We start from the raw sequence: 16,797 nt of genomic DNA on the forward strand, positions 1-16,797 counted from the left end.
TTTTAGAAATGCATTGGTTCAAGATTTTCATAATTCTTGAAAGTAAACAAATTAAATTTACTTATTAAGAATTAATGCATTTGGTAAATATAGGGATTTTTTTATTACCAATGTGCATTTCAGTCTTCTTTGTTGTTAATTCTGTATTTGTATGTGTTATATATTTATTTCAGTTTGTGTGAATCATTTTTCTTTAATTTTTTAGCAAGTGACCAATATCGTACTTTTCAATACAGAATAACGGTGATACAAGCAGTTAGGTGATTCAAAATATAAACTAATATTATTTATTCGTATATTTTAACAAATTTGATTCGTTTAGAGACAGTCACATGTTAAACTATATTTTCTAAGGTAGAGAGAAAACGGCGGATAGCAAAAAGCATATTGACCGGCAAAAAGCATATCGCACGGTTATTTTTAGAATATCTAAAAACCAATATACTTTGTGACGTCATGTAATGAATTTCAAGATATTGTTTAACGTTTTATAACACATGTTATCTGTCATCGATTATTTAACAAAAAATCTTTAAACACATAAGGTGTAAAAAAAAAAAGTAAATGAAATAACAACTAATATGTTGTTACTGTCAAGGAGACAATGTAATATCTATAAAATCCAATAATCCTAAATGACGATTTTGATACAAATATGGTCGGAAATTAATAATATAACAAATATAGCCTTTGTATGAGGTCAATACAGGATATATCGACCCAAAGAAGTATATCGACCTCGGACTTCGTCCTCAGTCAATATACTTCTTTCAGGTCAATATATCCTTGTATCGACCTCATACAAAGGCTGTATTTGTATAATATCTTACCTTTTGGTTTTGCAGCAATTACATTTTTCCCTAAAATATAAGAGCAATGATTTGTTAATACTATGTTTCTTTATTTAAGTATTGAATATATTTCTCATTACCAATATGCATTTCAGTCTTCTTTATTGCTAGTTCTGACTTTTTATGCATAATATATTTATGTCTGTTTGTGTTATGTATTTTTAAACTCGTGTAGAATATAGTTACTTTCAATACAAAAAAGCATTAATGTACAAAAGTTGATTCAACTTAAAAATAACGTCTTACCTTTTGGTTTTGCATGCTTTACTTTTCTCCCGAAATGAAAGTGCAAATATTCTAATTTTTTTATATTTATTTCTTTTTGCTCTATATAATATTTAAATGTGTGCACAACATTGTATTTTTCCAAACAGAATAATAGTAATAATAGCAGTACGTTGATTCTATGATAGAAATTAGTTTTTACCTTTAGGTTTTGCAGGAATTACTGATTTCCCTAAAATATAAAAGCAATGGTTTTACATACATTTGGATCTGTCAATATCATGTTACCATAGTACTTTCGATACTATTACCATATATAAATCATGCATGCAAAAATACCAGATAATTAAAATTAAACAAATTGGTGTTAAAACAAGATTATTTTGATAAAAACATGAGATCATTTATTTTTAGTTCATTTGAACTCAATAAGAACATATTTTTTATTTTCTTGGAAATTTATAATCTTTAAACTCTATGAGACTAGTTAAAGCAGCAAAATGAACGATTTTCTGTTTTCCTTTATCAATAAAACTGATTTAAGTAAAAAAATAACAGAAAGAAATTTAAAATCTTTAAATGTTTACCTGTATGGCCAATCACTTTAACTTCTGCCAAACTGAGAATACCTTTTCCGCTTCTCAAAATTTTCACATAGCGACCTGAGATTGGAGTCTTGCATGTTAACACTATGACTTGTCCATTTTTACCAGGTCCTTTAAAATTACTGCAATGTTTCATCTTATGAAGATTAAGTCCAACTGTAACAACTATATTCTTTAGTCGATGACCTGGAAAGATATCAATATCAAGAGTATATACATTGTTCTTTAATCTTCAATCTGTCTGCGCCAATCATCATATCACTGATTGTATGCAAAATAGTTAGTACACTCTTTGTATTGACACATATTTTTATTCAAAACAAGTTTTCTTTTTTTTTTTTTTAAGTATATACATTTTTTTTTAGTTTTCATCCACAAGAAAATAAGGTTCGAAATAGCTCGACTCGATCACCAGATGATGATCTGGCCTTGCGGTCATAACACTTTCGAGTTAGTTTTTTGTACTCATACTCCATTATCAACCAATCAAAATGCTGGATTTAATGTTTCGAGCATGTTTTTTGTGCTCCGAGCACTGAGCAAAGTTTTATGACTTCAATCCCTGGTTTATTTCTTGCATGGTTTATTTGAAAACAATCCAACAGATATAACTGGAGATCGGGTCTGGATTATGCAAGTACATTATTCACAATGTAGGTATACATATTTACCTAAAATTTCACCGAAATTATTCAAGGTGATTTTTTCCGATAATAAGATTATTTATTAAATGATTTAAAGTTGTTTCCCGAAGGTAATAAAAAGGACAAAACATTAATTAATTTAATCAGTTGATATTACATGTATCATATGAACATGTCTAAAATTATATAACATTTCAAAATTTCAAAATTATTTCAAAGTTAACACTTTTATCTATCACAAGTCAAATCATTTTGAATCATATGACGAGAGCAATTTTTTTCTGACTCCTTACCACAGCAATCTTTTCTGTTAATTATATTGATCTGTTTTACGTTGACAATTTTCCCCAAATCAACACTCCAATATGCATTTTTTTGGTTCTTTGTGTGTGTAAACGTGTTTTCCACTCCATCAACTGCCTTTGAAGCAGCATATTTTGGATGCCATGTTGAACTCTGTGATGCTTTTTTTCGAAGGGCATAGTTATTTCCTGTAGAAAATTAATACATAATACATTTTTAAATTAACATATGCATACACATTCCTCATGAGAAAGTATTTCAGAGTTTCTGGCTACAGGAAAGCTGAACAACCAAGAAAACCAATTGGTGAAGTTGAAATCATCCATTCGAAAATTTAAAGACCCCACCAAGTGTTTGTTGGTTGATCGTCATTGAATATCTGTTTCACAGACAAGGACGGATATTTCGATTGTCGTAACTCTTATTCTGTCCTCTTTTCACAGAATGTAACCTACCGAAATAAACTTATCACGGGTTTTGTTCATAATCACAACGACTGGTGGCCAATGTGGTTTAATAATTGCCACCTTTTTTAGAATCATTATATTCCCCACCCTTTTCTTATTTAGTATTCTGTTACTCATCTTTTTTGTTTTCTGATTTGTATTCAGTTTGTATTTTGATCGTTCTTCATTGCCATGATTTACAAAACAGAAGCCAAACACCGAAAAATATCATGTCTTGTATCAAAAAAGAAATCATTTCTGCATAATTTCTAATTTGATTAATATAAGTAACTTGAACATAAAAAAAAACCTGTACAATTATTATTACATTAAGCAACGGATATGTCACGACTTCAGATGTATGTAGCTAAATATTTTACTGGTCTTGTATAACATACTTTTCTTTGTCGAGGTGGATCTGATATACATACACTTAACGTGAGGGTACCAAAATGGCACATATTTTGACAGTTATTCACCTACTTTAATTAACGATCCTATCAAAGTCACCATTCTGTGTGTGTTTATTTTGCAGATGTTCTCTATTTACTATAAGGTTTAAGCAATTTAATTTTGAAAACATATGAATGATTTAATATAAATCATAGAAAAATGTGGTTAAACCAACCTATAACGATAATTATCCTGTCTGGAGGAGAACTCTAATTGCAATTATACTTCAAGTTACAATCAAACAAATCGAATTTTTACAAAATAATCTAACTAATTTTAAATAAAATTTCATTCATAAGATTTTTTTTTTGAGAATTAAATGCCGCGAACATTATTTAATTGCTCCATTATAAAAGTAAACTTTTAATGCGACGTTTCCGCAGATTTTTTCAAGTAAAACTTCATCTGTATATGGGTTCGAATCCCTGCGAGGGAAGAACAAAACATTTGCGAAAGCAAATTTACAGATCTAAAACTGTTGGGTTGATATTTAGACGAGTTATATATATATATATATATATAGTTAAAACTAGTTAAACTTTTGTGTAGCTCAAGCTACAAAGATATATTTTGTCATGCATCCAATTTCACCTAGAAAGATGCCTACGCCCGATGAAGCTAATTTGTTAAGCGAAATATTGCGTGAATAATATATAAAATATAACACCTAATTTTATAACACTCATTAGTGTGTTAAAGTTACATTCATAGACACTTATATATATATATATATATGAATATATTGTGAACGTTTTGTATATATTCAAATATATTTAGCTATGTTAAAAGACGTGCATATAGTCAAATCATAAAAAAACAAATAGTTTCACAGATTTCCACTGGTACATGGTATACTCGCTTATAGGTGCAAATTGGGTACTAGGTGCATTTTTTGAATTCAAGCGTCACTGATGAGTCTTTTGTTGGCGAACCACGAGTCTGGCGCAAATATAGAATTTCAATTCTGTTATCTATGATGAATTTGTTTATGATCACTGCTGGTTGATTTTTAATTCAACGAGGGTAGTACCAGTAGAGGAGCCAGCACGTCTGAATTGACTTGAGTTATCATTGATTTCTTCATAATTATAAATTAACTGTTTATAAAACTTTTTTACATTAAAAAAATAACTTCCTGTTCAAAGAAGGTACTAAGTTAAGCTGGCCTCTGAAAAGACATGTGTTGCAAATGTTGTCTTTTTATGTATTTTGTTTTTTTCCCTTCCTATCTTTTAATGCTTGCTCAGTACTGTTGTTTTCAATACAGGATAACAGTAATAATAACAGTAAGATTTTTTTATGATAAAAAATAGTATCTTACCTTTTGGTTTTGAAGTTGTCACTTTTTTCCCTAAAATATCAGATCAATACTTTCACAATCACATTTTTTGTTAATATTACATCATTTGTTAGACAAAACACAAGAAATAAAATATTTATGCAATATTCATTTATATATTAAACGTATGATGATCTTGTTATCTAATTTTAAACTAAACAAATGAATCATAGTAATGAAAAATAAAATAAATGATTCATTAATATCAGCTAATATTTTACCTATTAGTTTTGCAGGTTTTACTTTTTTCCCTAAAATAAAAAAGCAAAAATTCTAAATATTTCAAAATGCATACAAAGAAATTAATAACTTATTATTTTCATGCGATCTGACCTTACTTATATAATAACCCTCAGTTCATTTGAAGAAACGTCGGTTTATGAGATTTTTTTTAATTGTTTTTTGATTTTTATATAGATTATTACATTGGTTTTCTGTTTGAATGGTTTTACACTTTTTAGATCCCTATATAGCTTTTTGATCGTCATGTGCCATGTCTCTGTATTGAACTACAGTGGTTAACTTTTATTTATTGTTACTTGGATGGAGAGTTGTCTCATTGGCACTCATACCATAGTTCTTATATTTAAAAAAAAAGGAATTTACTATCTATGCAACATTTTTATAGCGTGATTAACATTTTTATATCAAACGTAAGTTTTGTTTTTTTATGTATTTTGTTTTTTTCTCTCTTCCAATCTTTTAATGCTTGCTCAGTTTTGTTGTTTTCAAATCAGGATAACAGTAACTATAGCAGTAAGTTATTTTTATGATAAAAACTAGTATCTTACCTTTAGGTTTTGTAGGAATTACTTTTTTCCCTAAAAATATGTAAGAGCAATAAATTCATGATTTTTTAATTTCATAAAATCAGACTCCACTTAAAATTAACTTTCGTATCATTTGTTAGACAAAACACAAGGAGTAAACTATCTGATGTATAAAATATTCATTTTTATATCAAACCTTTTTTGACTTTGTCTTAATAAAAAAAAAAAACCTAAACAAATAAATCATAGCTATGAATAATAAATGATTCAATGATAGAAACTTATATCTAACCTAATGGTTTTGCAGGTGTTACTTTTTTCCCTAAAATAAAAAAGGCAGTAAATCAAAATTTTTCAAAATGCATACCAATCTTTACCAAAAAAAAATGTTTAATTCATGCGATCTAATTCAACTTGGATAAAATCCTTCAGTTCATATGTAGACTCATCTGTTAAAGAGATTTTGTTTTATTCTTTCTTGTTTCTCGTTTTTTATATAGATAAGACTATTGGTTTCCCCTTTGAATGATTTTACACTCGTAATATTTAGGTCCCTATAATATTTCAAAGATGGGTGAACAAAACATATTCAGAGTTATGGATACAAGAAAAAATACAATGCGTTGGTAGTTTCGCATTTAGTCTTTTGGAAAAGATAAGAGATATGTAAGACAATATTTGATTCAGTAATTGACGCTAACATCCTGCCATTTGGTCTTGCAGGTTTTACCTTTTAAACTAAAATAAAAGAGCCATTATTCTCGCTTTTTAAAATGTAAACATATTTTTTTCAAATAAATTCATGATTTTTTTATTTGTATTATAACTTTCAATTCAATTGACAGACAAACACAAGAAATTTGATGTACATGGAACATTGTTTATAGCGTGATATACATTTATATATCAAACCAATTTTGATTCTATAATTTCTCTGAAAAAAACTAAATAAATTACTACTTGTTAAAAAAACTCAGTAAAGTCAGATGAGCTCTAACAACACGTGTTCTAGTAGTTAACATAGATTTTTTCTTGCTTTCGTCAATTTTTCACCAATATTGTATTTTTCAATACAGAATAAGAGTTATCCTAGCACTTAGGAGATTGTCAATAGAAACTCATATCTTACCTTTTGGTTTTGCAGGAACTACTTTTTTTCCTAAAATATAATAGTAAAGTCTTTATGTGCAAGCAGATTATTCAATATCTTGTTCCGATATTTAAATTGTTCATGCAAAATTATAGATGATTAAAACTACACAGATTGGCATAAAACCATGATTTATTTTAATAAAAAACATGCAAATAAGTTGATATTGTTGTCACCGTTACGCTTCATGTGATAACTAAATAATCAAAAACAAGAAACAAGCACATTGTTACAAGAACGATTTCATACTTTGTAAATAACACAATAACATACCAAAGGTTAAATCAAGCACATTAATAAAAAGTTAAGTTAACCAATAATGATCGGATAGGTGACAGACAGACAATTTGATTTCTTAATGTGCTTTCTCGTTGATGCATCTACATCTATCAAAAACGATTCTCATAATTCTTTAAACTATATAAATTGATATTATTTGTTCAGAAGTAATGCATTTGGTAATGTCCGCGTCACACTGTCCCGATTTTTATATACGATGGACACCCGAATGCAAAAATTGTAAGTTCGTAAAAAATTGGACCCGATCTCGTTAAAATACCAAAAGGTGACAGAAGCAAGTACGATGAATAACGAAGTCTATCCAATGGTGCCGAAATTATATACGATAGCAAAAGATGGACATACGAAGGTTAACCGAAGACGGGTATGTAAGCTTCATATCTCAGCCGAAGCCTACACGATGGATCACAAAGGCTACACGATGGATTACGAAGGCTACACGATGGATTATGATGATGGCGCGATGGCCATACGATGTCTAAAAGACGTCGTGTACAGCTTACGATGCATTTATATTATAAGGTCAAGGTCACAGTGGCAGTTGTAATACAAGGCAATATAACCCTCGTGGACACTCTAAAACCAATATGCTTCAAAAGATTTTAACCACATTTGGTATATTGTTCCTCCTTGTAATGATCTGACATTTTTTACGTTCAAAGCCAAAGGTCAAGGTAATGCATTTGTACTTGTTTTTACTCCTTGAAATAGCATAATAATCCGAACATTTGTTGCTCATTTTTTACCTGCTGGTTCTTAAGACAATATTAAAGGTATTTCCATTCACTGAATGTTTTGGTTGATTTATAAAAAATAGAATATGTATAAAATATGCATATTCAATTTACCATTTTCTGCATGTGTCATACACAAATATAGTGTCCATATTTGTCCCCAATATGTTACATACGAGGGGATGCCACTCTCGGCATTGCCTTGTGTGAACTGTAAAATGTGTGCACTAGTCTCAATAATTACCCATAATTATGCACATGTTTACTTATCTATCTTAAAGGAAAGGTAATGGGTTCGTTGATCCCTTTTATTCAAAAAGAGCTCTTTCCAGGAGAATATCAAAATAATATAGACAAAAGGAAGGATGTGTGGAAAGCAACTCAGACGATATATAAAAAATCAGAATAATGAAGAAAATGTTGATTTCCCTATATACGTGAACCTTCAGTGTTGGTGTTCGAGGCGCGTTTACGATTTTCATTTTGTTACTTGATATGAAAAATTGACAAAAAATAATATTTTACTTGTTAAAGTAAATCCTGAGCCTGTAATAGCTGCTCTTCCTGTTCCATTTGAATTAATAGAAACAACGCTGTCGCTTTTCTTGTTCTCATAGAATCATATTATATGAGCTCCATGTTTTGTTTTCTTAACTGTCGTATTAGACTGACCAGTGCATATCGTGCATGGCACTTTAAATGTATTTTAGTGCAAAAATTAACTTACATTAAACTGGATTTATTGCCGTCGTAGTTTCATCTTGTCGCCTTCGTACTTTTATTCGATTGCAACACGACGGAATTACGAGGTCTTCACGAAGTCGTATTGCCATCGTAACACCTTCAAGTAGCTTCGTGTAGACATCGTAATATCAAAACTGCCCGATGGAAACGATGGAAACACGAATGCAATACGATGTTCAAAGATGTATTCCCGGTGACAATACGATGGTGAGGAGGATACGAACCATCAACATCGGACGCACTTGCGGGCATTTTTTAACATGTTAAAAAATTTAGAACCCTACCCGAAGTTGTCCCCGAAGGCTAGAAAATGTGGCCGATGGTTCTACGATGGTTAAAGGCGGTACTACGAATAGCCCGATCTGGATGCGATCAGTCCCGATTTTGAAAATTCCCATAATCGTGTTGCCATCGACGTAAAAATTGGAACAGTGTGACGCGGGCATTAATGTTTGGTTTTTTTTATTTATTTTTGTGTGAATTAATTTTTTTTTTAAACATTTGACCAATTTTGTATTTTTCAATACAGAATATCATCAATACTAGCAGTTAGGTGATTCATATTAGAAACTTGTATCGTACCTTTTGGTTGGGCAGGAATAACTTTTTTTCCTAAAATATAAGAGCAATGATTTTACGTGCATGCAAATTTGTCAATATCATGTTTCCATATTTAAGAATTAATGCATTTAGAAAATTTGTGTTGCTGATTACTAATATGCATTTCATTCTTTTTTGTTGTTATATCTGTCTTTTTATGTGTTGTATGTTTATTTCTGTTTGAGTTCATCATTTTTCTTCAATTTTTAACATGAGACCAATATTGTATTTTTCAATACAGAATGTCAGTTAAACTAGCACTTAGGTCATTGGTAATAGAAACTAGTATCTTACCTTTTGGTTTTTGCAGGAATACCTTTTTTACCTAACATATATGTGCAACGATTTTCCGTGAATGCAGATTTGTCAATATCATGTTTACATATTTAAATTGTTCGTGCAAAAATAAGCAGATATTTAAAACTGCACGGTTTGGCAATTCAGTCTTCTTTGTTGCTAGTTCTGTCTATTATGTGCTATATGTTTGTTTCTTTTTGTGTAAATCATTTTAAAACTCGTGTAAAATATAGTAATTTTCAATACGAAATAGCAGTTATGTACAAAAGTTGATTCAATGTAAACCTAACATCTTACCTTTTGATTTTGCATGTTTTACTTTTCTCCCTAAATGAAAGTGAAATTATTTTAAATTTTTTATATATCTTTTTTCTACCTCTTCAACGTGTGAACAATATTGTATTTTACAAAACAGAATAACAGTTATAATAACAGTACGTTGGTTCTATAATAGCAACTAGTATCTTACCTTTTGGTTTTGCAGGAATTACTTTCCCCCCTAAAATATAACAGTAATGGTTTTACGTACATTTGGATTTGTCAATATCAGGATTTTATATTTAAATTATGCGTGCAAAAATAACAGATAATCAAAACTAAACAGATTGGTGTTAAAACAAGATTATTTTGATAAAACATTAGGCCATTAGTTTTCTCGTCTGAACTGTTACATATTTGTCATTCCAGGACTTCCCAGTGCTTACTACTTAGTAATGGTTTTCTAATTGCTGAGGGACGTACGGAGATCCATAGTTGTTAACTTCTATGTCCTTTGATTGAAATAAAGTTTCACGCAAATGATGGGGAGCTACAAGCAAGATGCTCACATTGACTTTGTACTTTAAAACCCTGTAGAAAAGGAAGATTAACCAAGGAATGAAATACAGGAAGGCTACTTTCATGTTATTTACTGCCATCAGTTGTTTTCTCAAAAGTTATATTGCGTTAATAAATATATTACTTACAGATCAACGATGGCTATTTAACTTTATTGGGTAAATGGTTTGTTAATTTTTTTCATTTCATTAAAAACATAATATCAAATATTTAATTTGTTATTAAAAAAAAGAACTTCTTATAAGATGAAATATTAACCGCTTAAAACAGTATTTAGTTCATTTTACTTCAATAATTTAATTACATATTTTTGGTTTTCTTGGAAATTCATAATCAACGTATCCTTAAACCTCTTTGATACCAGTTTAAGCAGCAAAATGAACAGATTTTCTGTTGTCTCTTTATAAAGAACGGATTTTAGTATAACAAAAAAAAAACAGATAGATATCCAGATAAATCTTTAAATGTTTACCTGTATGGCCAATCACTTGAACTTCTGCCAAACTGAGAATACCTTTTCCGCTTCTCAAAATTTTCACATAGCGACCTGAGATTGGAGTCTTGCATGTTAACACTATGACTTGTCCATTTTTACCAGGTCCTTTAAAATAACTGCAATGTTTCATCTTATTAAGATTTAGTCCAACTGTAACAACTATATTCTTTAGTCGATGACCTGGAAAGATATCAATATCAAGAGTATATACATTGTTCTTTAATCTTCAATCTGTCTGCGCCAATCATCACATCACCGATTGTATGCAAAATAGTTAGTACACTCTTTGTATTGACACATATTTTTATTCAAAATAAGTTTTCCTTTTCTTTTTTAAGTATATACATTTTTTTTTAGTTTTCATCCACAAGAAAATAAGGTTCGAAATAGCTCGACTCGATCACCAGATGATGATCTGGCCTTGCGGTCATAACACTTTCGAGTCAGTTTTTTGTACTCATACTCCATTATCAACCATTCAAAATGCTGGATTTAATTTTTCGAGCATGATTTTTGTGCTCCGAGCACTGAGCAAAATTTATGACTTCAAACCCTGGTCTATTTCTTGCATGGTTTATTTGAAAACAATTCAACATATATAACTGGAGATGGTTCTGGATTATAAAAGTACATTATTCACAATGTAGGTTGACATATTTACCAAAAATTTCACCGAATTTTTTAAAGGTGATTTTTTCCGATAATAAGATTATTTATCAAATGATATAGAGTTGTTTCCCGAAGGTAATAAAAAGTTCGAAACATTAATTAATCTAGTTAGTTGATATTATCATATGAACATGTCTTAAATAGTATAACATTTTAAAAATTATATCAAAGTTAACACTCTTAGGTATCACAGGTCAATTTATTTTGAATCTTATGACGAGTGCAATTTTTTTCGGACTACTTACCACAGCAATCTTTTCTGTTAATAATATTGATCTGTTTTACGTTGACAGTTTTTCCCAAATCAACACTCCAATATGCATTTTTTTGGTTCTTTGTGTGTGTAAACGTGTTTTCCACTCCATCAACTGCCTTTGAAGCAGCATATTTTCGATGCCATGTTGAACTCTGTGATGCTTTTTTTCGAAGGGCATAGTTATTTCCTGTAGGAAATTAATACATTATACATTTTTAAATTAACATATGCATAGAAATTCCTCATGAGAAGGTATTTCAGAGTTTCTGGTTACAGGAAAGCTGTACAACCAAGAAAACCAATTGGTGGAGTTGAAATCATCCATTCAAAAATTTAAAGGCCCCACCAAGTGTTTGTTGGTTGATCGTCATTGAATATCTGTTTCACAGACGAGGACGGATGATTCGATTGTCGTTACCATTATCTCGTCTTCTTTGAACAGAATGTAGCCTACCGAAATAAACTTATCACTGGTTAAGTACTTACATAAACATTACGACTGGTGCCCAATTTGGTTGAGGATTTGCCTATTTTTTTTAAAATCTGATATCCTCCACCCCTATTTGCTTTTAGCATCGTGTTACAGTTTCGGTTTTTTTATTGTGTTTATTTTTTTTTTTTTTTTTGTATTTTGATCCTTCTTAATTGCCTTGATTTACAAAACCCAAAACCAAACACCAAATACTGTTAATTATGTCTAGTATCAAAATATAATTCATTCCTGCATAATTGCTCATTTGATTTCAATAAGAGTAATATGTACAGGCAGAACTGATGATAAGCGTTTTACACACGCAAACTATTAGAAAATACTTTGATGAAATTGTATCTAATGATTCCATGATCACTTTTTTTCAGCTTATGACAATGTAAATTTTATTCTTCAAAAAAGTTGTTATGCCTGTGATCAACTAAAAACCTGCTTATAGTTGTGTTACTACGTCTGTTAATTGATTTAAGCCATTTCAATTCATATTTTATAGTGTTTTTTTCTATGTTGTGATGTTCCATTTTTGTTTCTGATAAGGGTGAAGTCAGGAGTTTGATATTCAACAGTTTGTTGCTGTGGTTCATTAATATTTCTAGTTTCTGTTTTATATAGATTCCACCGATAGTTTTCCTGTTTGAATGGTATTTAATGGTTTTCAGGGCATATGATACAGATTTGATCCCGTATTTACATTTTGATAAAAACATATCTGTATCGGGGTTTTTACTTGATTAAATCAAATATGTAATAAAAAATATACCTTCATGTGCTATTTTTTAAGTAAAATGATTTTGCATATTGCTCAAAATTCGGATTCGTGACCGTATTTTCCCATTCGAAAAAGGACATACCTTTTTGTTTTAAAAGATAAACACAAATTGTTTTTTGTTAAATAATTTGTAATTTCTAGATTTTATAAGTATCCTAAAAATGTATACATTTTTTATTCAGAAATAACTCATACTTATCAAATGTTCATGAATGTAGAAAAAACATCATTGTTTGCTGTATTTTTATCATTTTTTTAAAAATTGCACTATTTACGTTTTCATGAAAATTGGCAAACATAATGTTTTCGCGTAATCAAACCAAATGGCATTTTAAAAAGGGGTTTTCAAGTTAGATAAGTTTGAATGATAAAAATCAGTCGAAAATTGAATCTTTTCCCGATAAGTCATAGTATGACGTCACGAAAAAAACAATTTACGTAAGCAAAGTCATTACCTCCCCTCTAACTGTATCGAATACCCTTAATTGTTCAAATCATGTGATACACGTATACACTAAAAACTGGATTTCTCCTTACCAATGTATGTACCACCGTCAAAAGCGATGACTTCCTGTAACATGTGTTATCTACGCCAAAAAGTAAAACCACAAAAATACTGAACTCTGAAGAAATCTCAAAACGGAAAGTCCCTTATCAAATGGCAAAATAAAATGATGAACACATTAAACGAATGAACAACAACTGTAATATTCCGGACTTGGTACAGAAAGGAGTAGGTCCTGTAAGGACCGATTTTGGCCTCAAATTTCTGGTTCATCTGACAAAAGATTTTGACCTTTTATGAAACACTAAAATGTCTATTTCCTTTAAATCAATTAGTTTATGTGAAAGATTTGAACTGATTTAGTCATTAAAAACGATCCGAATCAAGCTCAATTATAAAAATCAACCAAATATGCTGAAAATGTCACTTTTCGGATGTTTTTTTTTTCAAAAATGAAAGTGGCCGCATCCGTGTTCATCCGCAACCTTTATATATGTTATGTATTATCATAAAATACAACTTCCATTTCAATATTAAGGATGAACACGAAATCGGCCACTTTCTTTTTACACGAAAACCGTCCAAAATTTAACGAAAATGCTAGAATTGTGAAGAATTCAGTAATTTAGCATGACTTTAAGGTGCCAGTACCCGATATTTGTTCATTGTATAGTAAAAATTATCCCATATTTATGTAGCACAAACACTCTTCTGTTCAATAAATAACTAAAAGTTTACATTTTATTAATTTTGTAAAACTGCTATATTTTGAGGCAAAATAGGGCTCTTACCGGACCTACTCCTTTCAAATGTAGAAAATGGTGGATTGAACCTAGTTTAATAGCGATAAACCTCTAATATTTTCGAGTCGACAGTCTCATTAAATTCAGTTATATTAACAACGATGAGTAAATAAAGTGTAACAACTATGGGAACAACAACAACACGAACCCCACCAAAAACTAATGGTGATTCCGGAAGGGTAAGCCGATCCTGTTCCACCTGTCGTGCTTATCATATAATTACAATTTAAAAGCGAGTAAATAGTCTTATTCGGTAAGTCGCATTCGTAAAAAGGTAAGTGGATGATAGTTATGACATAAGAAACATGTTCGATATCATCTGTATTTATAATGAATATTTCATAACGGTCAACCAACTGTTCATGGAGTGCGTAAAATTTACGAAGTTGTGACTTTAATTTCAAAATTTGGAACTTGGAAGTTTAAAAATAAAATGGTGAAAATTGAGCAGCTGAAATCATCTCGTTTGTCGTATTAAATTGAGAAAGGAAATGGGGAATGTGTCAAAGCGACAACAACTCGACCATATAGCAGACAACAGCCGAAGGCCACCAATGGTTCCTCAATGAAGCGAGAACTTCCGCACCCGTAGGTGTTTTTCAGCTGGCCCCTCAAAATATGTATACTAGTACAGTGATAATGGACATCCTACTAAATTCCGAATTATACACAAAAAACTCAAATTAAAAAGCATACAAGGCTAACAAAGGCAGGAGGCTCCTGACTTGGGACAGACACAAAATTGCGGCGGGGTTAACCATGTTTATGAGATCTCAACCCTCCCCCAATACCTGTAGATAGTGTAGAAAAGTAAACGCATAACAATACGTTTGTATATTGATACTATTGGATACTATGTCGTATAGTTTTGTTTTCAACCGATCTCTTAATCAATTTCTAGATACAAGTCCTAATCAAATGGCTAAATCAAAAGCTCAAAGACATGAAACAAATGGATAACAACTGTCATATTCCTGACATGGTACAGGCATTTTTTTATGTAGAAATGATGGATTGTATGAGAGTCGCACCAAAATTCGGTTATATTTACAACGATGAGTGAACAAAACAGACATAACAGGTAAAATTGTCAAAATATTGGTACAGCAGTCATCACTGTGTCACAATCTCAAAACAAACTAATATTTAACAACATAGCACAAAAAGCATCTATCAAATATTCATTGCTTAGCGTATTCAACGTCAGAAAATGTAAACGTTACAAAGGAAAAAATATAAAAATAAATGTGTCGTTCAATGATTTTAAGGTCAACAAATTCTGTTTGCATGTTTTGAAGTTCTACTTTGCACCTTCTGATTTTGCCTTTGTTCCATCCATTACAGTGTGTTTTGCAATTATGCAGGTGAAACTTTAGGGTTTGAAATATTTTTCTGCAATCGATTTTTTGACATGTCAGTTTATAATCATCATTTATGGTATGAATCTGTCAGACAGTTAAACGAGTTGCTGACGTCAATAAGTCTTGTTGCAGCAGGTGTACGTTTTCCCGTTTGGAATATTCCAATTGGCTGGTTGAGTCTTTTATTTCCCAGTCTGAGCAATACTGAGAGCAACATGTTTTAATTACTGATTAAAGTGTGGCCAGGGATTGACAGAACTGTTTCCGAATGTAAAAAAAACGGAAAAAATCAACAAAATACGTGTTGTGTTATTAAAGTCAGTCAGCAAACATTAAAACTACAAAAAATCTACATATGTGTGTAAAAACAAAAGCCTTAACATCATATTATCCAGTAATGCCTATCATTACACGTTTCTGGGAAAGCCGGGTTTTTTTAAGCTTGATTTTTATAGTTAATCTGAGGTAAGTGCATGCATAGGATATTTCATTCATTCATTACATCATTCATTGATGAAAATGTGTTACAACTAGGATTCCAAGCTGTTCCTAATTATTGTTAGCTATATTTGCACTGAGAAAATATTTCATATATTAAGAGTCAAAATTATAAGTTAGTGAGCCAACTCATTTACATATTTGTGAAAGGTCTAGATCGATTGTTTTTGCTATTTTGAAATACAACCGGAAAACACAGGATCTACCTTAAAAAGTGACACCTTTACTTTTAAACCATAATACTTTTTCCTTGAAGGCGAAACCCCGCCAAATTATAGTATGTTACAACCAGTCGACATTAAATATTTCTTGAATTTGACAGTTGTAGGAAATTAATCCTCAATTTCATTGGGGTAAAATATTTCTCAGTAATAAACATATATTATGAGTGTTCGGTGTTTTTTTATTGAATATTTAGTAAACTTTATGTTTACATTGTTCCTGGAGCTTGTACAAAGGATTTTTTTTTTGGAAAAGCGCACATTTCACACAAACTAAGAGAGGACACACAATAATGTTAAATATAGATTGCTGTTCGTGTGAGCAAAGGCTCCATGTTGAAGGCCGTACCTTGCCCTATAACTTTTATAAGTTGTTGCTTGGATGGAGAATTGTCTCATTGGCAATCATACCACATCTTTCGATATCTATG

The 16,797-nt window shown here is 30.6% G+C and overlaps 1 protein-coding gene across 1 annotated transcript in view; it reads right to left on the minus strand.

Moving 5' to 3' along the window:
- Window positions 1-16,797, minus strand: part of LOC134722967 (uncharacterized) — a 167,620-nt gene that overhangs the window by 127,953 nt on the left and 22,870 nt on the right. The window contains exons 23-32 of the mRNA XM_063586601.1: window positions 11,709-11,906; window positions 10,771-10,974; window positions 9,931-9,960; window positions 9,147-9,176; window positions 6,766-6,795; window positions 5,929-5,958; window positions 5,088-5,117; window positions 4,849-4,878; window positions 2,619-2,816; window positions 1,664-1,867 (exon numbers count right to left, since the gene is read on the minus strand). Of these exons, the coding sequence (XP_063442671.1) occupies window positions 1,664-1,867; window positions 2,619-2,816; window positions 4,849-4,878; window positions 5,088-5,117; window positions 5,929-5,958; window positions 6,766-6,795; window positions 9,147-9,176; window positions 9,931-9,960; window positions 10,771-10,974; window positions 11,709-11,906 (984 nt within the window). The remainder of the gene's footprint in view (window positions 1-1,663; window positions 1,868-2,618; window positions 2,817-4,848; window positions 4,879-5,087; window positions 5,118-5,928; window positions 5,959-6,765; window positions 6,796-9,146; window positions 9,177-9,930; window positions 9,961-10,770; window positions 10,975-11,708; window positions 11,907-16,797) is intronic.

Source organism: Mytilus trossulus, chromosome 6 (assembly GCF_036588685.1).
Source record: "Mytilus trossulus isolate FHL-02 chromosome 6, PNRI_Mtr1.1.1.hap1, whole genome shotgun sequence".
NCBI classification, from domain to species: Eukaryota; Metazoa; Mollusca; class Bivalvia; order Mytilida; family Mytilidae; genus Mytilus; species Mytilus trossulus.